The sequence below is a fragment of the Pteronotus mesoamericanus genome, unplaced genomic scaffold (genome assembly GCF_021234165.1).
Source record: "Pteronotus mesoamericanus isolate MK-2021 breed Mesoamerican mustached bat unplaced genomic scaffold, CSHL_Meso_final contig_82, whole genome shotgun sequence".
Taxonomy (NCBI): domain Eukaryota; kingdom Metazoa; phylum Chordata; class Mammalia; order Chiroptera; family Mormoopidae; genus Pteronotus; species Pteronotus mesoamericanus.
Genome location: NW_026555265.1, coordinates 15,338,433 through 15,360,435, shown reverse-complemented (window position 1 = coordinate 15,360,435; position 22,003 = coordinate 15,338,433). Strand labels below are relative to the sequence as shown.

The 22,003-nt window shown below is 37.9% G+C and overlaps 2 protein-coding genes across 2 annotated transcripts in view; both read left to right on the top strand.

The window, feature by feature from the left end:
• ANKUB1 (ankyrin repeat and ubiquitin domain containing 1) overlaps positions 1–5,715 on the top strand; it is a 44,160-nt gene extending 38,445 nt beyond the window's left edge. The window contains exon 6 of the mRNA XM_054585286.1: positions 5,586–5,715. Within this exon, the coding sequence (XP_054441261.1) occupies positions 5,586–5,715 (130 nt within the window). The remainder of the gene's footprint in view (positions 1–5,585) is intronic.
• A 6,765-nt stretch (positions 5,716–12,480) lies between these two features.
• On the top strand, positions 12,481–21,199 carry COMMD2 (COMM domain containing 2). Its single transcript, XM_054585285.1, has 5 exons — positions 12,481–12,586; positions 12,685–12,762; positions 13,447–13,529; positions 14,095–14,268; positions 19,618–21,199. Exons 1-5 carry the CDS (start codon positions 12,520–12,522, stop codon positions 19,813–19,815), a joined length of 600 nt encoding a protein of 199 aa, XP_054441260.1. The 5' UTR covers positions 12,481–12,519; the 3' UTR covers positions 19,816–21,199.
• Positions 21,200–22,003: the final 804 nt, after the last annotated feature.

Here is a 22,003-nt window from a genome sequence, read left to right as displayed (position 1 = left end):
ACTCCGGCCATGGCCAAGCTGAGCCGAGGGGTGCAGGCCTTTTTGCCTTTTATCCATGTGCCCCCAAGACCTTGTCCCACTGCCCATACGGGCCGATGTCTGTCTTAGGTCGTCTCTCCTCATGAGAGAACTTACCCATCATCAACAACCGACCTTCACAGGGCCAACCCCAAGACCTTGTCCTGCTGCCCATACTGGCCAATGTCTACCTTAGGTCGTCTCTCCTCGTGAGAGAACTTGCCCATCATCAACAACCGACCTTCACAGGGCCAACCCCAAGACCTTGTCCTGCTGCCCATACTGGCCAATGTCTACCTTAGGTCGTCTCTCCTCGTGAGAGAACTTGCCCATCATCAACAACCGACCCTCACAGGGCCAAGCAGGATGCTGTGAGGGAGGCAGGGGCTGCACACCTAGCAGGAGGACAGGTTTTGTCTCCTCTAGGGCCTGTTTTTCCAAAGCCTCCTTGACTGCTCCAGAGTTGGGGCCCTCTCGTGGGGCTACAGTCCCTGAAACCAGACAGGGCATTGCCCAACATCTCCCCCTTTTTGGTTTGTTAGAGTGGACACTGAGGTGAGTCTGACAAAACCAGCTACTTGGTTTTCCCTCGCTTTATCTATGAAATAGTTTGCAAATGATCACAAAGCACAGAGGTCAGTAATGATCAATAAACATCCTGCAGCACCCATGACCCATAAACGGAGAGTCAGACTCTCAAACCAAGTCTTAATATTGAACCATTGCAAATTATTATGAAGAGTTTGGAAAACTTCCTGCTCAGTAAGTCTCTTAATGTCCTGGAGTTTGGCGTTTCAAATTGGATGAGAAGGCCACTCTACGGCGGTGTTGCACTTCCGCCCGAGTGTTGACTGGAATTCTATTGCAGTGGGGTGACGCATAGCTTGGAGAAGCAGGGATCACAGGCGAGCTGCTGGCAGGTGACAATAGCATCCTGGCATTCTCCCAGCCATATCACGGTTGATTAGATGTGTTTCCATTTAGTTCATTCAGACTGGCTGCACACAATGGTCCTGTTGGGACTTAAACACGATCCCCTCCAGGTTAGTAATTCTATCGGTCCCTTCGGTTTCCATTTCCTAGGGGGTCCCTATATAATACCAAGGGACAGGCCCTTCCTTGGGCTTACTCTGGTGGAAATGTCTCTCTATTTGACTATCAAGTGAATCATCACAATTAAAAAATTATAGGTATATATGGTTATCATTATCACATTCTTAATAAGGTTTTAATAAATTTTTTGGGGAGGACTCCTGACTCCTCCTTTTTTTGTTTGTTAGGAGAGTCTTAAAGGTCTGATGAGCTTCTTCCACAATGGCTTGACTGACAGGATTATAAAGAATCCCTGTTTTCTGCTGAATTTCCCATTTTTGTAAAAATTTTTGAATTGACTTTGCAGTGTAACCTGGACCAGTATCGGTCCTGTAAGTAGGCTGAGGTTGCTAGCACAGGCCTCAGGCCTCAGGCACAGCTGAAAAACCACCTGAGTTTAAAAGTGTCCCTTTTTTCCTTTTTTTTTCCCTGCTGTCTAGGAGAGGCAGGCACCCTGACATTAGGATTAGCAAATTAATTACCCTATTGTTCTCAGGATTTAGTAGCTTCCAGGTCTAAAAGGGTATGATATTTAAAAGACTTTTACACTTACTTTTCATTTATTCACTTTTCTACTTTTAAATGTCCTTCCTTCTCATGCCACACATGGATATGGCACGTTTAATTTTTTCTTTTATTCCTTCACAATCCTTCCTTACAATCCTTCATTTCCTTAATTCCTTCCTTAATGACCACAGCCAAAACACTTAATTTTTACTCTTATAATAGCTTTTAATAGTGAGGCATGATTTGTTCCTTGCCTATATGCTGGCAGGCTTTAATGAGTTGACTTGTTATTAAATGGTTGTTAGCTTGATGGAATTGAGAACAGCTTTATGATTATTTGTGTTCTCGTAGGTTAACTGTAACAAAAGTTTCAGTTGCTTTATTTACTTATTCAGATTCACAAAATCTAAATAATTAAATTATATTTATTATTAAATTTATTATTTATTTAGTTAGATTTATAAAACCCAAATAATTAAATTTTATCTATTTATTATTTATTATAAATTGTATTATAGTTACCTGTATATTTATTTTTATATTTATATATTCCACACATACATCATGTGTAAAATATATGCACATATAAATACACATATATGTAAATATATATTAATATATATTTATATACTTATTATTTTTTATTATTATTACTTAACCTTTACCTAAGAAGTATATTATGAAATGAAGAGTGGGAAACTTATGAAATGAAACTTATAAATCTGAGTAAAGAAATGGCATAGTTAGGAGAAAAAACCTGGAGAAACCAACATTTTCATTCAGGGCTAGAAGCAGTTGATTTCTGACGAGTCCCCTGCTGTGGTTGCTTTAAAATGCCAAGGAGCCAAAGCAGTTGTTATCAAGCTCCAAGTAAGAAGATTATGATGGCCAAACTTAATCCTGTTTTTCCAAAACCAATTTAATTTGTCTGGTTTTTCCATTCCTTAATATTTACTGATTCCTTGTCAGGGAACCGTGAACAGTATTCTTTCCCTGTTTGCAAACAACTTGCAGCTTTTAGAAGGTATTGGAGCAGTCTGAAATATTCCTGCTGCTCCTTAGAGAGACCTGAGCCCATTGTCGTGGCTGGGAAGCCTTTTGTTCTCCTTTACCAGCTCCAGCCTTCTCTCATCTCCACTCCGTTTTTTATGCTATAGACCTGTTCTGACTAAATTGCTACGGATTGAGAAAATGCTGCTTGTGTGAAAAGGCTTCCAAGCGTGTCACTCCCTGGTTACCACCCCTTTACTTTACCTTTGAAAAGCAGAAGACAAGGAGAGAAAAGGTCTGGAAAAAACTGAATTTTTGCTCCAAGCTAGATTCTTGCTGTCTTGTCTGGAAAACTTAAACCTAGGTGGGAATGTGCTACAGGGATGGGACTGTGAATGCTATTACAGTGTTCCTCTTGTTCGGTGGATTTTGGCTTCCAGCTGCAGGAAACCTAGTGTTCTGTCCTGGTCCATGTCCAGCTTATCCTTTCATGGGAGACTTTTAGTGGCAGTGCCCTATCGGTGTTTACGTGTTTGACCTGTGCCCGCAATCATGTGGCAAAGACTCTCAAGGGAGAGAAATCAAGACCGCAAGGAATTTTTGGATTCAAATTGAACTGTCATATGTTATCTAAGGGAGGGGAAAAAAGGACAGAAAATCGAAATGGACCTGATGGCTCTACTGAATGGGTGCAAAAGATGGCCCTACAAGAAATACCCCGCAGCCTGACCACCAAGCGTTGGGGATGAATGGCACGCTGAAACTCCCGTCCAGTAGGTGTGTGGTCTGTGACAGTGGCTAGAAGCCGCTGTCTGATCCAGGTATCTGGGGGTCCCTGTTCAGGTGACATCTGTTGTGGGGAGTGACGTATCGCAGGGGAGCCCCAGATCCAGGGGCATGGGCACTCCTGGATCTTAGGGTTACAGTCTGGAGCCAGCTGAGGAGGGAGCTGGGCTCTGAATCCTGTAGAATCCCTCCCGGGGTTGTCACTGATGGGGGGAATAAACACGAGTCTTGCTAACACTTCTCTGTTTGCCAGGAGAGGGGACAGGGCTCTTCCCTCTAGGGGAGAGAAGGCCTTGAACCCCCAGGTCCAAAGGCTTTTATTGAAAACCATGTGCATGGGTGTATACAGCAAAGCTTACCAATCAATGTCAAAAGGCTATGCATACAGAAAACAGAGATCATGGATAACAATTGGAGGAACACAAGAGATCTCCCTCAGGTCAGGGTCTATGAATAATGTAAATCTCCTTCCCAATGTGAGACGGTTATCATCACTTTTGAGGGAAGAACAAAGCATGCTTAGAGGCACTTACTTCTAGGCCTGATTGTCTCCAGTTGTCCCTGGAACTGCCCTATCCAGTTTAGGGTTGTACCTGTCTTTAGTATTGTTTCAAGCCTGAGCTAGGTGGGCGGGGCAGAGCCACCAAGAGATAAGGAGACTTCTTTCAGAGAGAATAAGGACTCTGACCCTGGCCAAGCTGAGCCGAGAGGCGCAGGCTTTTTTGCCCTTTATCCGTGTGCCCCCAAGACCTCATCCCACTGCCCATACCGGCTGATGTCTGGCTTAGGTTGTCCCTCCTCTTGAGAGAACTTATCTGTCTCTGACTAACCAACCATCACAGGGCCAAGCAGGGTGCTGTGAGGGAGGCAGGGACTGCAGGCCTGCCAGGGGGACAGGTTTTGTCTCCTCAGTGGCCTGTTTTCCCAAGGCCTCCAAGGATTCCCAAGGATTATTTCCAGCCTTGGGGTTCTCCTGCCTATTGGCGAGGCTACAGTCCCTGAAACCAGACAGGGCATTTCCCAACACCTCATTGCAGCATTATTTACAATAACCAAGATCTGGAAGTAGTCCAAGTTTCCATCAGTAGATGAGTGGATAAAACAACTGTGGTACATTTACAATGGAATGCTATTTGACCATAAAAAAGAAGAAAACTTTACCCTTTGCAACAGCACGGATGGACCTGGAGAACACTATGCTAAGTGAAATAAACCAGTCAGAGAAACAAATACCATATAATTTTACTCATATTTGGAATCTAATGAGCAAACTGAACCAACAAGCAAAATAGAGACAGACTCATAGACAGAGAGCAGGCTGACAGCTCTGGGGGCGTGGTGGTTGGGGTGGAGGGATTGAGCAAGAAAGAAAAAGGACTCATGAACACGGTTACCAGTTTGGTGATTTCAGGTGGGAAGGGGTCGGTGGAGGAGGAAGAGAGTATAAGGGGAATAAATGGTAATTAAAAAACTGCAATAAAAAATAAGTAAAAATAGAACTGCCTTATGACCCACTGAATCCACTTCTGGGAATCTATCCAAAGAAACCTGAGACAATAATTTGAAAGAATATATGCACCTCTATATTTATTACAGTATTATTTAAAATAGCCAATATTTGGAAACAGCCCAAGTGACCATTAATAGGTGAGGGGATTAAAAAAACTATGGTATATATACACAATAGAATACTACTCAGTCATAAAAAATAAGGAAATAAGCAAAGTGAAATAAGCCAGTCAGAGGAAGACAAGTACCATACAATCTCACTTGTATGTGGAATCTAATGAACAAAATAAACCAACAAACAAAATAGAAACAGACTCAGATATAGAGAACAGACTGAGAGCTCTCAGAGAGTAGGGGGGCTGGGTGAATAAGGCGAAAGGATTAAGCAAAGAAAAAGAACCTCATAGACAGACAATTGTATGGTGAGTACCAGAGGGAAAGGGAGGTAGGGGAACGTAGGGGAGGGTAAAGAGGAGATAAATGGTGATGGAGAGAGACTTGACTTTGGGTGGTGAACACACAATACAATATAGGTGATGTACTGTAGAACTGTATACCTAAAACCTATATAATTTTGTTAACTAATATCAACCCAATAAATCCAATAAAAATTTTTAAAAATGAAATAAATCCTTGAACTTCATTAGTGAAAAACAAATCAAAAATGTCTTGGTTTCTTACAGTGCTTTTAAAGAGAAACGATGGCTTCAGCAGTTGGATATAGCAAGAGTGCTCGCCAAAAAGAGCATTTCTAACCTGACTACCCAAGGAAGACTCAGAGCCTGTGAAAATCCGGTGGAAACCGCACTCTGAAAAGTCATGAGAGCCTCAGATTGGGTGAAGAACTGGTCCAATAGAACCTCCAGTTCTAATGTTAACATTTCTAAAGCAATAATTTCTAATCAAAGTTCTAATGCTACATAACTATGAACAGACTATTTCATGTTAAAATGCCATGTTTTCTTGAACTCTATCACTGCAAATGAAAATTTAGGGCATTTGTTTTTGCATAAAGAGTCTGAGGAAGAATTCCTAAGAAACTGACAATCGTAGTTGTCTTCAAGGTAGGAAAACTGGGAGGATTAGAAACAAGGACAGAAATAAGAACTTTTATTGTTTCTTTTTTTTCTGCCCAGGGTTTGTTTGAATTTTTTTAAACCTCGTGAATACAGTACATAGTTAAAAAAATAAAATTTAAAAAAGTCTACACGGAGAGAGTTCATGGAAGAGTTACAAATACCATTTAAGTCTAGGACTAGTCTCACACATATTTTGAACATCTGTTAAAATATAGTTTCTATTAATTATCTTAATTGAGGTAAAATTTCCATAGTGAGCTGCATGTAAAATTTACATACAGTGATCTTACATTCAATGACTTTGACAAATATATGCTTCTGAGTAACCAATATCCCAATCAAGATGTAGAATAATTCCATTACCCCAGAAATTTTCTTTAAGCTTCTATCTAAGCCTATCTCAACCCCCAATAAGCAACCACTATTCTGATTTCTATCTCCACAGATAAACTGTCCCAATCAGAGGACTCATATAGATGCTTTTCTTGTGCCTGGGTTATTTTGCTCAATTTAATATTTTGAGATTCATTTGCATTGTTGTATGTCTCAGTAGGACATTCTTTTTTATGCATTACTGATTAGTATGCCATTGTATGGATGCACTATGATTTATCTATTCACCTATATGGACATTTGGGTTGCTTCAGTTCAGGGGATATTACTAATAAAGCTGCTATGAACATTATTGTAAAAGGTCTTTTGCTGGACACACCTCTTCATTGCTTTTAGTCAAATATGTAGGAGTGGAATTGTTAGATAATAGGGTAAATACACATTTAACATTATAAGAAACTGTCTAACAGTTCTCCACAGTGGTGTTAACGATTTTACACTTCCACTAACAAGGTACAACAGTTCTGGTTGCTTCACATACCGCCAAAATTTGGTGTCTTCAATGTTTTTGATGTTTAGTTATTCGAGAATGTTTGAAATGAATCTCATTGTGGTGTTAATGTGCATTTTACTGATGTCTAATGTTGAATGCTTTTTATGTGCTTCTTGGCCACTTGTATATTCTTTTTTGTGAAGTGTCAATTTACACTTTTAGAAACTTGAAGTATTGGGTTGTTTATCTTTTAATTATTGGTTTGTTGAAGATTTTTAGATACTCATGATATAAATTCATCAGATAAATGTGTTGCTATTTTTTTCCTAGTCTGTGGCTCACTTTTTCATTTTATTGATAACTTCCATGAATAAGTTTATAACTTTAATTAAGTACAATTTGTCACTTTTTCTTTTATGACTCATCCTGTTTCTTAAAAATTTCTACCTAATCCAAAGTTATGAAGCCATTTTCATATATTTTAAGTTTCACAATTTTAGTTTTCATGTTAAATCTATAATCCATCTCAAATCATTTGTGTGTGTGTGATGTGAGATGAGGGTCAGGATTTACTTTTTTTCCATGTAACAGTTTATCAAATTTTTCTGATACTAGTTGTTGAACAGACTTTCCTTTCCCCCACTGAATTATCTTGGCACTTTTGTCAAAAACAATTTACAATATATGTATGGATCCATTTCTGGAATCTATTTTGTATAGATCTATTTACATATCATTATACTAATACTGCATTGTCTTAATTACTGTAGCTTTATAGTGGGTCTTGAAATCAGGTAGTATGAATACTCCAACTTTGTTTTTTTGTGTGTGGCTATTCTCAGTCCTTTGTATTTCCACATAAATTTTTAAATAAACTCGTCATTGTGTATACAAAAGTCTTTTGGGATCTTGATTGGGCACAACTGACATTGTACTAATATTGAACCTTACAACCCATGATATATTTCTCTGTCTAAGCTATCTAAGCCATTTAAGTCTTTCTCAATTTCTCTCATCAATGTGTTTTTAGTTTTTGGTGTAGAGATCTTGCAAATCTTTTGTTAATTTTTTTCCTATCTCATTTTTTACTCTATTAGCTAGGAAGTTTTAAAAAATATTCTCTTACAATAGTCAGAAACACCCAAAACTTAAAGCTCACTTTTAAAATACCTTTAAATTCTTAGCTAAATATTATAAGGTTGGGGCACATATAAGGTTAATACAAAAGAAAATACAAGGATGACGGTAAAGAGAAGCTGTAAGGCAGCTTGTGTATACTCCTATGTATTAGATTGATGTAGTGACAATAAGAGGAGACAGTGGCTAGAAGGGAGCATAGCAGAGCTTCTGAGGTATGGATAACATTCAAGTTTTTCATCTGGGTTAATAGGCATGTTCAATTTGAGAAAATTCAACACAAAGCATTCTTTATCTGTACCCTGCAGTTTGTAATTCAATTTAAAACGTGATTCATTTTTTTTTTAAATCTGAGGTCCTTGACAGTCTGCTGAACTGAACTGTGATTCCTTGCAGGGATGAAAATATTTTATGTGCCACTGGAACAGTCAAGGAAATGCCTAGCGCAAAGATTCTGGAGCTGAAATGCCCAAGGAGAAAGGAATATGGGGGAATATAAGGAGAAAAGAATGTAGATAAGGTGGAGAAAGAAATATGAGGAGAAAATGTGACAGAGCAATTGATATGGAACAATGTTCTCTGACAGAATCAAGGGAAAAAATACTGAGTATTTATTCTTTCTTTCCTTTAGCTCCAGTAATGATATGTCAAAGAGATAGCTTACTTAAGATGTATGATGAAATAACATTAGGACCTAATATACTTATAATGTTATACAATTGCAAAGCATAATTATTAGCATGCACAGGATATCCTGGAACATGTATTCTAAGCCTGAGTCTTATTGAAATTGCCACCTTCTCTATGCTTCCATGTTATTTTGTTTATTCTTCAAGCATTACCACTCATCATGCTGTACTGAAATTACTTGATCGTCTCCCTCACTTAACTGTCATCTTCTAGGGACAAAGGACATTGTTTTACTCAACTCCAAATTGACAAGGCACAGAATATGCTTCAACCTTTGAGTAACTGCTCAATAAATATTTGTTGAATTGAATGAATTTTAGGATGAGCATGCACTTCTTAATGATTTGTACATTCAAAATCTCCTCTTATGGAGAAAAAGAAAATGGGACAACTGTAATAGAATAATAAAAAAATATACTTTTAAGAATCTCCTCCTATAAAACATAAATGCTTCAGTTCACAAATTCTTTGATTGATTAATGTTTATTACTTTATTTGATCATCAAAATCAATTTCTTAATGTGAATTTATTAGTTTATGAACGGTACAAAAAGGCAGTCATTAGAATAACCATTTTACAAATGAAGAAGCTAACTATAATACATAAAAACAACTTGTTGGTGCCCTACAGTTAGTATCAGAGCCAGATCTGGAATCCAGACCTCTAATTTTTTTTTATTCTGGTGATTTCCTCTAAACAACATCACATTTGACAGCAGTCACTCTCTTAAGTTAGCCTATGGAGTTTTACGTCCCAGGCTGGTTTCCACCAGCTCTAACTTGGCTTCTTGACTTCCTTCTTTGGCCATCCCATTCTGCTACTCCTTATTTCTACCTTCACCTCCCCTGCCCCTCCTTTGTCACAGGGAAGAAGGGCTAAATCATTACTATAATATTGTATCTATTCATAAAAATTCATTTTGGCACCTCATATTCCCTTAACAGACAGTCCCCTATATATAATGGTTTGACTTTTGATTTTTTTTCAACTTTGCAATGGTGAAAAATGGATAAGCATTCAATAGAAACCATACTTTAAATTTTGAATTCTGATCTTTCTCTGGGCTAACAATATGCAGTATGATGCTCTCTGGTGGTGCTCCCAGTCAGGCATGAGATCGCAAGGGTAAACAGCCAATCCTCTACACTGTACTCTGTTACCAGCATTTTTTGTTTCAGTCCAAAGCTTCAAATATTCTTCAGGCCCAGTGTACTTTCAGCTGTGTATCCTAATGGTGCCTACCATATAACCATTCTGTTTTTTCCACTTTCAATACATCATTCAATCAATTACATGAGATATTCAACACTTTATTATGAAATAAACTTTGGGTTAGATAATTTCCCCCAACTGTGGTTAATGTAAGTGTTCTGAGCATGTTTAAGGTAGACTAGGCTAAGCTATGATGTTTTATAGGTTAGGTGTATAAAATGCACTTTGACTTATGATATATATTTTTTAATGTAAATTTTTTTTCTCTTACTGGTTCCAGAGAGGGACGAAGGGAGGGAGAAAGAGAGGGAGAGAAATACCGATCAGTTGCCTCCTGTGTACACCCTGACTGGGGACCCAACCTGCAACCCAGGCATGTGCCATGACTGGGAATCAAACACATGACCCTCAGTCTCCAGGATGACACCCAACTAACAGTGCCACACTGACCAGGGCATAATATACATATATTTTTTAATCTTCACCCAAGGATATGTTTTTTATTGATTCAGTGAGAGAAAAATGGGGGGAGAGAAACATCAATCAGTTGCCTCATATACACACCCCAACCAGGGATGAAACCCACAACATAGGTATGTGCCCTGATCAGGAAACTAACCTTCTGGTATACTGGATGACTCTCCAACCAACTGAGCCACCTAACCAGGGTGGCTTATGATATTTTCAACTTAAAATGGGTTTATTGGGACATAACCGCCTCGTAAATTGAGAAACATCTATCTATGAAGTGGGGGGACCCCAAGAAACTGGAATTTATTTATAAAGATTTATATTTAAACTTAAGTCATCTTCAAAATGCTCTACATTTGATGCAATACTCCTATCAAGATGGTTTTGTTTTGTTTTTTTACCACTGCTCAAAACACTTTCTGAACTCATTGATTTTGATACTCTTCAGAGCTTCTGCTGTTTTTTGCTTCAGCCCTTCCACATCAGCAAAAGGTTTCTCTTTGAGGACTTTTTTCATCCAAGGAAACAAACAAAAAAAAAGTTGTTCCAGGTAGGACTAGGTGAATAGGGAGGGTGGGACAGGGGAGCCATGCCTTTTTTTTTGTCAAAAACTGTTGAACACTCAGCACATGGGCAGGTGCTCTTCTAAATTCCCCTTCATGAAAATGGGTAAACATGTTGAAAGAGTCTTAAAAAATAAATTCACTGAAGCCACACAGCCTCTCACAACAATGCCAGCTAGTACACTGATACAGATGGGTTCCTAGAACACTCACCTAGCAGGGGAAACCCGCACTACAAGGGGCCTGCCCTCTGGAAGATAATTCTGTTTTTTGAGGGTTCCCCCTTCATATGTATGGTTTTGGAATATCTTTTTTGAATCCGCTGAAACTACTTCTTATTGCAACCTTACTGATTTCCTTACTAACTCATGATTTCAATTCAGCCTTTGATGTGTGTTCATCATATATTTGTAGAAAAATAATTATTTTACCTTTTCTGAAAATTATTCTTAAATAATGGACATTTTCTCAATAATGTATGAATAAAACATTCTTTAGGAAATAATGCTATTTTTGCTGATCTGCAACTACAGTCTAATTAAAAATTATGTTCTCTCTGCAAATGCTTCTTTAAGACCTAATTACTATAACAAGTTAGTTCAAGGACTTGCCTTTCTGTGCCCCCCTGGAGGAAACAAAGAATTTCAGTTTCAGTCAGATGTCAGGGACAAGTTAGACACAGGTGCGAAACTTCTAGTTTTCACTCTGCCCACTATAGAAAGAGATGTCTCAATCCCCAGATATAAGATAGATAAGAAGTGTCTCTTTCTCTCTCTAGGTTTCTCCCCACCACACACAAAGAGAGGAGATTTGGAGTCATGTTCCTATCAATTAGCAATTCTATAGTCTCTTATATTTGAACCACAGCAGGTGAGAAGAGACACATGGGAATAAAACAGAATCTTCACACTGTACTCAACACATAAAAATAAATTGTTCTGAGCTCTGCAAACATCAGTCCTTGCAGGCTTCATCATCTTTATCCTAATATGTAATCACTCCCAGAACTTGTTACACATCTTCAGCTTTTGGCCTGTTGTGCAGAATTATGGGCTTTTGAATAAATGGTCAAGAGGATCTTCTCCTTCCAGCTCTGTCACTGGTCATTTTGGAGCTTTCAATCTTCATCTGTAAGAACAAGTTAATGGTTATTGAACATGTTAAATAAGATATATTGAACAAAATAACATATACCAAACCTCTGTGCAAACTAACAGCTCTATAAAACTTAGCTTCAGTTGCTTGACTTCTCAGTTTCTTTATCTTCAAGCGGAACAATAATGGTAAGAACAGTCCCTGACACCATGCTTAATAACTGTTAGCAATTGATATTATAAATGTAAATTGCACAGGGTGGGGGGCGGTGTCGAATTTTAAACATCTTGTCTCTAACAAATCCTAGCACCTTGCACCCAGCTGGATACATCTGAGGGAGATTTACGAACTAATCTTCTAACCCCACTCCCGACACCCCCACCCCAGCACGCACTGCAGGGGCGCTAGAGTGCAGGACAACCACAGTCCGGAACTCAAAGCTCGGGGCGCTGAGGCGCCGGAGCTCCTTTGCGCTCGGACTCGGTATCCGGAAATGGGGAGGGCGGTGTCAGCGCTACTGCTGGAAAAGGCTGTCAGGGGAAGATGCTGCTGGATTTGTCCGAGGAGCATAAGGAGCACCTGGCCTTCCTGCCGCAAGTGGACAGCTCGGGTCAGGGGGGGCGCGGCAGTGGAGGGTGGTGTTCTGTGGTCTGGGGAAGGAAGCAGAGGGAGCGCCCCTTGCTCATGATCTCCTGGCTTCCATTGCAGTGGTCGCCGAGTTCGGTCGAATTGCGGTGGAGTTCCTGAGGCGAGGCTCGAACCCCAAGATCTACGACGGTGCCGCCAGTAAGCAGGGCAGTGGCGCGGCCCTGCAGGCTGCGCGGTGGAAGTGCTTGCCATTCTCTATAGTCCTGGGGAGAAAGAGGTTACTGCGATTCCGAGGGCCTTGATCCCATTGTGGTAGAATAAAACCAGAAGGGCTCTTCAGTCAGGGCGCACATCTTGCAGGTCTCCTAAGTAGCTGTGAGATTTTTAAAGCTTCTATTAAGTCTACTTCTTTGTGTGTAAAATAGACATACTACCATCTGCCAGAGATACTCTAAGACTTACCTTTCATCAAATGCGTGGAATAGTTCAGTAAGTGTTTGGTTATTATGTTCACGCATCTACTTTTGGCCAAGTATTGTTTTTTCCCCTCTGGCCCAGGGGCAATTTCTCAGATTAAGCCAATCCCGTTTGAGATCCTCTTCTGCCAGGCTCGAAGGAACTGTGCCTTCAGGAGAAGGACGTGCCCCAGGTGCTAGTCTCTAGGCATCTGCATTTTGTAAAGGTTAGAAGGTGGGAAATACTGAAACCATTTGGCTGAGAGTGGAGTACAAACAGGAGGCTATTACCAACTCATTATTATTAATTGCAGTGTTTGAAAAAAAAATGAAATAATGGATCATATTTATTTTTAAATAAGAGTTTGAATAAAAGGATAAATATCACCCAATAAGGTATTTGCTCATTTTTCCTTTTTTTCCTCAGGAAAACTCAATGTGAGTCGTGACACTGTCCAGCATGGTGTGGAAGGATTAACATACCTCCTCACTGAAAGCTCAAAGCTCATGGTAAGGGCCCCTGCAGACTGCCTTGCACAGTATTACCCGAACCTTGAGAAGGTCATGTAAACTCTACATCATAGCCCTGGCGGGTACCTACTTATTTCAGTAATTTTGTTCATGCTTTATAATTGACTTGGGGAAGCCATGCCTAAACAATATGACTATAACAATCTGCTGATATGAATACATCATGTTAGTATAAATTAGAGTTACCTCTAATTCTGCATATTATTTAACCATATACGATAGTATGTATCCTCAGAGGAGGGAGAACATGATGATTTATTGTACTTTTTGTTTGCATATTAGCAGTATGTGGCTTGATGAAAAATAGGAGAGAAAGTTGGGCATTTTAATAATTCTTTTTTATACTTTAGTAAAGTATTTATATATATCAGAAACTCAAATTTTAAAATAGTGGGCAAGGATTGCCTTTACTTAAAGGGTGTTGATTCTTTTACTAGACAGAAAAGAATTAGGGGATTTTATATTCTTTTGTGTATATCAACTATTTTAGCATTTACTAGACAAAGATAAATTTTGATGTTCTGTTAAACTCATTTCACTTTAGATTTCTGAACTGGATTTCCAAGACTCTGTTTTTGTTCTGGGATTCTCTGAAGAGTTGAACAAATTGTTGCTTCAGCTCTATCTGGACAACAGAAAGGAGATCAGAACTATTCTGAGTGAATTGGCACCAGACTTCCCCAGTTACCACAGCCTTGAATGGCGACTAGATGTACAGGTATGACTGCTACTGCTGCTGCTGCTGCTTCTTTAATCTAAATTAGAATACAACATTTACTTTAGGTATATGTCCTCAGGCTTATTGTATTCTTTACCTCCTAAACTAAACTCTGGTTTGAAACTTCAGTTTTTTTAATGCTCGTTTTTGGGCCATTTCACAAATAGTTCATTTTCTTATTTTTTTTTAAGGTATCAAATCAGTTTAATTTGGAAATTTGTAAGTAATAGGTTATTTTGGAAAAGGAGATGGCTATGCAGATTTTTTAGAGTGATACTTAGATTTTTAAAAACTTTTAAAATAAATACACATACATAAAAGTGCACAGGTCAGTGAATTACCTCATGGTGAAAACACCCATGAAATCAACACTTGCCCATGACCAGCATCCCAGGAACATCCTCCTCGCCTCCTACCACTTACTCACCTTTCCTTGTTTTCTCACTTCCAGTACATACGTACTTTTGCTGCCCTTTAGCTTTCTATATATGGAATGATTCAGCAAATGTTCTTTTGTGTCTGGCTTCTGTACACATTATATTTGTGAGATTCAGTTCTGTTTAATATAGATAACCCAAGGGGAGTTTTCAGACTATTACATGTAGCCCTTATCAAGCAGAGACAAATTAAAAGATTTATTGAATGTCACCCATTTGCTGATCAGTGCATTGCTAAATGCTTTAGGAAACAAAAGTGTAAGGTGCTTTTTTAGCTGGAAAAAAATATTTAGTAATATTAGATGTTCTCAAAATAACTAGTAAATAGTGGTAGTTGTAAAATGTGGTTCTGGAGGAGGAAAATGAATAGAATTGTGTAACTCAAGGTACAACTGAGTAACTCAAAAAACCTATAGCTCAGGTAGTTCAGTTCATTGTACACAGGAATGATCCAGAAAAGCTTCAACAAAAGAAGGTGACATTTCAGAAGGATATATAGAGAAAACCAGGGTGAATGTTCTTGACAGGGGAGACTATGTAAGCTGTAAAGGTCCACATACAGATGGGAATGAGCATGTTGAATATTTGGTAGCCTAGCCAAACTTGACTGCATGTTGTAATGACCTGGGAGCTTTTAAAAATTCTATGTTCCATCCCCCCAGAGATTCTGATTTATTGATACAGGATATGGCCTGGGCATCAGGATTTTTATAAGCTCCCCATTCACCCAGGTAATTCTAATGTGCAATACAGTTTGTAAACCACTGTTAGAGTGGATTCTTCCCGGTTTGAACAGCGGTAAGGTGGTCCAAATAGGTTATAGAAATTCAGTTAGAAGAGTTTAGCAATTATAATCTAATGTGATGAGTGCTTGAACAGATTATAGATTCCATGAGGGCAGGTACTGTATCTTGTTGACTACTGTGTCCCCAGCACAATGCCTGGCACATAATAGGCATTCACTGCTAAATATAAAAATGGTGGGGAGGGAGGTGGAGGGGATAGTGGTGGTAAGCACATTCTTAAATTAATTTATCAAATATTTTTTGTATCCATATCATATGATATGGATACAGCAAAGAACAAGGTACAGTTTGTGCTCTTGGAATCATCATAAGCAGCAAGTCCTATAGAGTTTATGGGGAGGAGATCACTGGTTAAGCCTTTTTGTTTAGGTCCTTTCATAATAACCAGGTGGAAGAGAAGTGGAGATGGTCATGTTCATGAGGTTCAGCAGTAATTTATCTTTTACATCTTTACCTCTTTGTGTGGGGGGTGGGGGATATCTCCTGACTCTCAGGGTCTGGTTCCTTAGAAGTTCCTTTTTCTTTTTTTTTTTTTTTTGTCTTTATTGATTGACTTTTGAGTTTTTCCATTATGAAGACATTTTTAAAAGTTAAACAGTTAAACAATTGAATTTTCCAAAATTAAACTCAAGAGAGCTTATTTATCCAGTGAAGTGAGTTTGAATAGCTGTGTTACTGCTAGGATTAATACAGTCTAAAGTTGAGGGTATACTGAATGAATATTGACTCATGGTGAAATGCATTTCAGTGCTAAAAAAGCTACCAAATGTCTAATTGATTTTAACAGCTTATTAGTAGAAATTATTACAAGGAATTTTTTAAAAGATTTTATTTATTTATCTATTTATTTTTAGAGAAGGGAGAAGGAGAGAAAAAGAGTGGGAGAGAAACAACAATTGGTTGCTTTTTGTAGAGGGACAAAACCCGCAACCCAGGCATGTGCCCTGTCCAGGAATCGGACTGGTGACCTTTTCCTTTGCAAAAGAACGTCCAACCATGGATGACCTCCATGTCACACCGGTCAAGGCAATATTACAAGGAATTTTTAACTGGAAGGGATTATTTTGCTTATGGGAGGAAGAATTGTCAAATGAAAACCAGCTAAAAGTCTAGGAAACTAGTAACAGGATACAGAACCTTTCATTTTTGAGTAACTGATTTGTCTCATGGAGGCTGGTAATGAACAGATAGTTATCATCAAATTATTGTGCAATTGCTTATGGGGAATGAATCCATCATCATAGTTTAGTTTCTAATAAACCGATGCCTTTGTTAATGGCATCAGTTAAGTTAAATGCATCTGAGGTTGGTGGAGAAGGGTTACCTTTAGGACTGATTTATTTAAAGTTGCTATTATTATTTTTACAGGAAGAAAGGACAGAATTTTTATGCCCACTGAAAATAAGTTCATATCAAGAACTTTCTGTGATACTGTTCTTTATCCTGTAGTATTACTACTGACTGTCATTCCAATTTCTTTCTGAGAAAAAATCAGGACTAATTTTATTTTACTAGGTCTTTGTTAGGGATATTATGTAATCTTTATCTAGAAATATTAAAGAATGGTACAGATAATTATCTTTAAAGGTTATTTAGATATCCTGGTTATCTAAAAATGGAAGGATAGATTTGATTGACCTTAGTCTTTCAACAAAAAAATTCATAGCTTAATTGCACACCTAGATATGTTTGGTCCCTATCAGCACAGATATAGGGGGAAAAAAGAAGTATAAACTATGCATAATTGAATGAATAAGTTGTATTTTTAGTAATCATATTTATTACCATTTGCCTTTCTATAATGTTGAATACTAGAGAAATAATCTTACAGAGATAATTTACCTTACAAATACATATTTAATGTTTGGGGACTAGCTTCACCCAAAGCGTGTTTCCAAATTATTTTGAGACACAAAATCTCAGCTTTGGATCAGTATTTGGGTTCCTTTGGATGCACAAATGACCTAGAATTAATTGGAAGAAGTTATCAGGATATTTTATGTTGTAGTATTAAGTTAATCCTGAAATCTTAGATTTAGATTTGTTACTCACTGAAGTCTCTTCAATCTGGCTTCTTGTCCTTTGACACTACTCCAGTAGTTTTAGATAACAATCATGTTCTCTTATATAACAAGATGTTTCAGGTTCATCTTGTATAATTCTAGACCTAGACTTGAATCAGCTATTCAAGGAGGTCCTGGTTCCTTTTAAGGGAGAATGATATTTAGAGAACACACTCTGGTGGGAGGGTTAAATACCATAGTTTCCAAGTTGGTCATTGTTACTAGTGGTTACTTTCTTTTAAGAACATCAATAGTACTTATTTTTTAAATTTTGGGATGTATCCTACAAGCAAAAGATTTTAGATATTCAATTTAAAGAAAAAGAATAAAACTAGTACCCATTGCCAAGCTTAAGAACCAAAACAAAACCAGTACCTTTGAATCTCCCTTTCTAAGTCAGAACTCTCTCCCAGGAGGCTTGAGGTAACCACTGTACTGAATTTTGTTATTTTTTACTTATAGTTTTTTTACACACATTTTTTCAGTACACTGTATTTTTTAGATTTTCATATATTCTGCAACTTGCTTTTTTCATTTAATTTTTTTTTAGATTTATCTATGGTAATTCATTTTGCTGTAGTATATTTCCTTTTGCTGCCAGTAAACATTTCATTGTATGAACATTTTCAATCTATCTATTCTCTTAAAGAATATTTAAAATGTTTCTAATTTTTGACTCTTAGCTACAAATACTATTATGAATACATGTATATGTGTAAGAGTTTAGGATATATACCTAAGAGTGGAATTACTGGTAATACATACTATTTTTCTTTTTCTTTTTTTTTTTTTTTTCCCCCCAAGGGCTGTCAGGCTACAAACATTGGGGCGGCGTGGGATCTATTTTTCAAAGTGATTCTCTCATCACTCTGACCTTAGTGGATGAGAGTTTCCATTCTGTAACTTGCAGTGCTCCATATGGACAGCTTTGTAATTCATGCTAGTCTGATATGTGTAAACAGTATTTTATGGTTTTATTGGCTATTTTTTTGATTCCTAATAAAGTTGAACATATTTGCCTGTGTTTATCTATTTGTGTTACTTCTTTTGTTCAGTGCTTGCTTAGGTCTTCTGTATGTTTTTTCTCTTGATTTTGTGTATCAGAGTAGTTCATGCATTTTTGGATACTAATCTTTTTTTGGTTATATGTGTTACCAAATAACTTCTCTAATTTTGTGGTTTGTCATTCCGTCATCTTTAGGTATCCTTTGAAGAAAAGTTAATAATTTTAATGTAGCTAAATTTGACACTTTTTTCATTATGCTTTGTGCCTTTTTTATATCATGTTTAAGAAATCTTTCCAGCCCTGGCTGGTGTGGCTCATTGCATTGAGCACTGGCCTACAAAATGAAAGGTCGTTGGTTTGATTCCCTGTCAGCACATGCCTGGTTTGAGGGCTGTGTCCCTGGTTGGGGGCATGTGAGAGGCAACTGATCTATCACATGTTTCTCTTCCTCTCTGTCTCCCTCTGTTCCTCTCTCTCTAAAAATAAATAAAATCTTAAAAAGAAAGAGAGAGGGAGAGAGAGGGGGGAGGGAGGGAGGGAGGAAGGAGAGAAGGAGGGAAAGGAGGGAGGAAGGAAGGAGGGAAGGAAGGAATCCTTTCACACTATAATGTTGCATATATATTCTCATTTCTTTTTTTCCCCACAAAAAGTTTTAAAGTTTATTCCCTGACTGATGTAGCTCAGTGGGTTGGGCATCATTGGGCATTGTCCTGCAAACCAGAAGGTCACCAGCTTGATTCCTGGTCAGGGCACATGCCTGGGGTTGTGGGCCAGGCTCCCAGTTGGGGGCACATGGGAGTACACTGATCAATGTTTCTCTCTCACATCAATGTTTCTCTTTTTCTCCCTTCCTTCCCTTCCTCTAAAAATAAAGGAATAAAATCTTTTGAAAAAAGTTTTAAAGTTTACTTTTCATTTTGAAGTCTGTGATTTATCTGAAATTTGGTTTTTGTGTATGGTATGAGGTAATTATAAATGTTACATATTCAGCATGACTATTAAATAGTTATTATGTTCTTACTCCATTTAAAATCAAGCTTGCAAGCAGGAGCCTCAGGCAACAGATAAAACCATCAGTGACTCTAAAACTGCATCTTAATCAGAACGGAGATCACAACACCAAAGTTCTGCAGACGGACCCAGCCACCCTGCTCCATTTGGTTCAGCAGTTGGAACAAGCATTGGAGGAGATGAAAACAAACCACTGTAGGAGAGTTGTGCGCAATATCAAGTAGTCTCAGTTTTAAGATTAATTCCCTTTGAAGTGCTTGTGAATTAATGATGTGCAGCAGTTACTTTTAAAAGCTTTTTTTAATTAATTGATGATAACTACATATAGATTCTATGAAAGTTCTTTTCCTATCACAAGATGTTAGGTCATGTTCAAAGGCTAACGTAAAGTCCCTTTCCTGGTGCTAAATGTGGTCACCTTTTTGACAAATTAACATGTATTTTATATTTTAAATGTGTAAATAAGATTGAATCAACTGGAAATGAATCTCTACTGTTCATGTTATCTGTATATATGAATGCCTATCTTTTCTTTAGTAGTTATTTTGACTGCTTAACTTTGTTATTTTCCTCCTCATTGACCAAAATGTGAAAATAAAATTCACATTATAATAATGTTTCTAGACAATTCAGTGTTTTTGATCTTTGAAAGCAACCCATGGATGTTAAATAGCTACAGGATAGTTGGAAAGACATATAAAAATTTTAAAATGCTATATTGTTTAGGCAGTTCATGCATTTTTCTTTGCATGTGAAGATAAGTACTTGCCATGTTGCTTACGTTTGAATTGTCATGGCTAATTTGTTTAAATATTTAGTACTCAAACTTGTGCAATCATATATTGTACTTTGTCAAGGACTGTTACCCTCCCACCATAGTACTCAAAGCATCTAAGAAACATGCTGTCTTTACATTTATAAACAATGCATGCATGAGTAATATAATGGATGCATAGTTATGTGGATAAAAACTACAGTCATTTTTATATTTTTGTTTGAATAAAGTATAAAGAAGGAAAGGGAGATCATATTTACTACATTTCAGACAAATATCCCTCCTTACAACTGGATTTTTGTTTTGGTTATTTTTAGTAGGTAACTATAAGCTATTAGCCTCAAAAACTCAGGTGCTGACATGTCAGGTCAGCTTGGTAGAGTGCAGGGCCACAGGGAAACTTAAGGAGAAAAGGGGACTTATGAAGTCATGGAAGGGTGGAAATGGGGATTCAGTCTTAAATATGTATTTGGGGCCTCATTCTGAGGGGCTCATCCCCATGGAGCCACCCAAGTCTGTGGAACCATCAGACTCTAAGCTGCACTCGAGGCTCTATCAATACTTTGCCTCCTGAGAAAGATTTTCAGGTCCGAGTGACATCATGCTTTCTCTTAGGAGCTAACCTACCAGGAAACATTATTGAAAGAACAGCACAATTGCAGTTGCCACCCATCAGCCCCCTGTAGGCACGTGGGTCACTCTTCCCAAAGTTGTATGTTCTACAGTTGCAAAATACCTATATCAGATATTAGCAAACTAAAATCAAATGATTTTTAATTACAGTGATAATTTGATTAATGAAGCTTTCATACATGACAAAAGGAAACTGTATATTACATGAAATAGTAGCATATATCATACAATTTTAAAGCAATATGCCTGTCAAACTTGGATGATAAAAATAACTCTGAAGCTTCTTATTTGTCCGTATTTGGAGGAAGATAAGCAGGACTGACCCCAGGGCAACCTTTCTTCCCCTTCTAGCAACTGTTCTTACCCCAATCAAAACAAGAAAGCACGGGTTAATAGTCTCTTTTCATTTGTATCACTTTCCTGGCCTCCTCTCTCTCCCCCATTATTCCTTCTGATGTCCTGCCTGCTTCGCCTTTTTGGGCCAGAGTGAGTTGGGAGCAGTCTCCTGACATCTTTTTGAACCTGGGGCTTACTTTTTAGCACAGCCCATTGAGTGAGCCTCTTCCTTTTTTCGTGTGAACATTTTGTCCCTTATCGACAACTCTGCCTTGCTGGTTTTATGACACATTTGATTTTGTGTATGTGTGTGGCTTGTATGTGAACATATTCTCTGCAGATATGTTCACCCGTCCTGCATGATCAAATTTCTTGACACTGGGTAATATGCCATTCTATCTATTATTATCTAAATTCTTATTAAAACATTTGGATTATTAGTAAGCTGATTTTTCAGGACTCACTGATGCATGTTTAGACTAAACTCGTATCTTTCATGTCTCAAACTTAGAGGTGCAAGTAGGAAATAATAAATGTATCAAAAAGTCTACATATACTTCATCCACTGGAAGTCTCTGTTACAAGATTTCAGTGAGCTTGTCTGTCATTAGTGTTTCCAGGCTTTGACAAATTTGAAGCAGCAAATTGGAAAGGTGGTGGAGAAATGG

What these genes read in the sequence shown, in the direction of transcription:
- COMMD2 (XM_054585285.1), top strand. Translation starts at nt 12,520, where the DNA reads ATGCTGCTGGATTTGTCCGAGGAGCATAAGGAGCACCTGGCCTTCCTG. An exon ending in GCCGCAAGTGGACAGCTCGG is followed by an intron (nt 12,587 to 12,684) that starts GTCAGGGGGGGC and finishes CTTCCATTGCAG; the next exon opens with TGGTCGCCGAGTTCGGTCGA. An exon ending in GATCTACGACGGTGCCGCCA is followed by an intron (nt 12,763 to 13,446) that starts GTAAGCAGGGCA and finishes TTTTTTCCTCAG; the next exon opens with GAAAACTCAATGTGAGTCGT.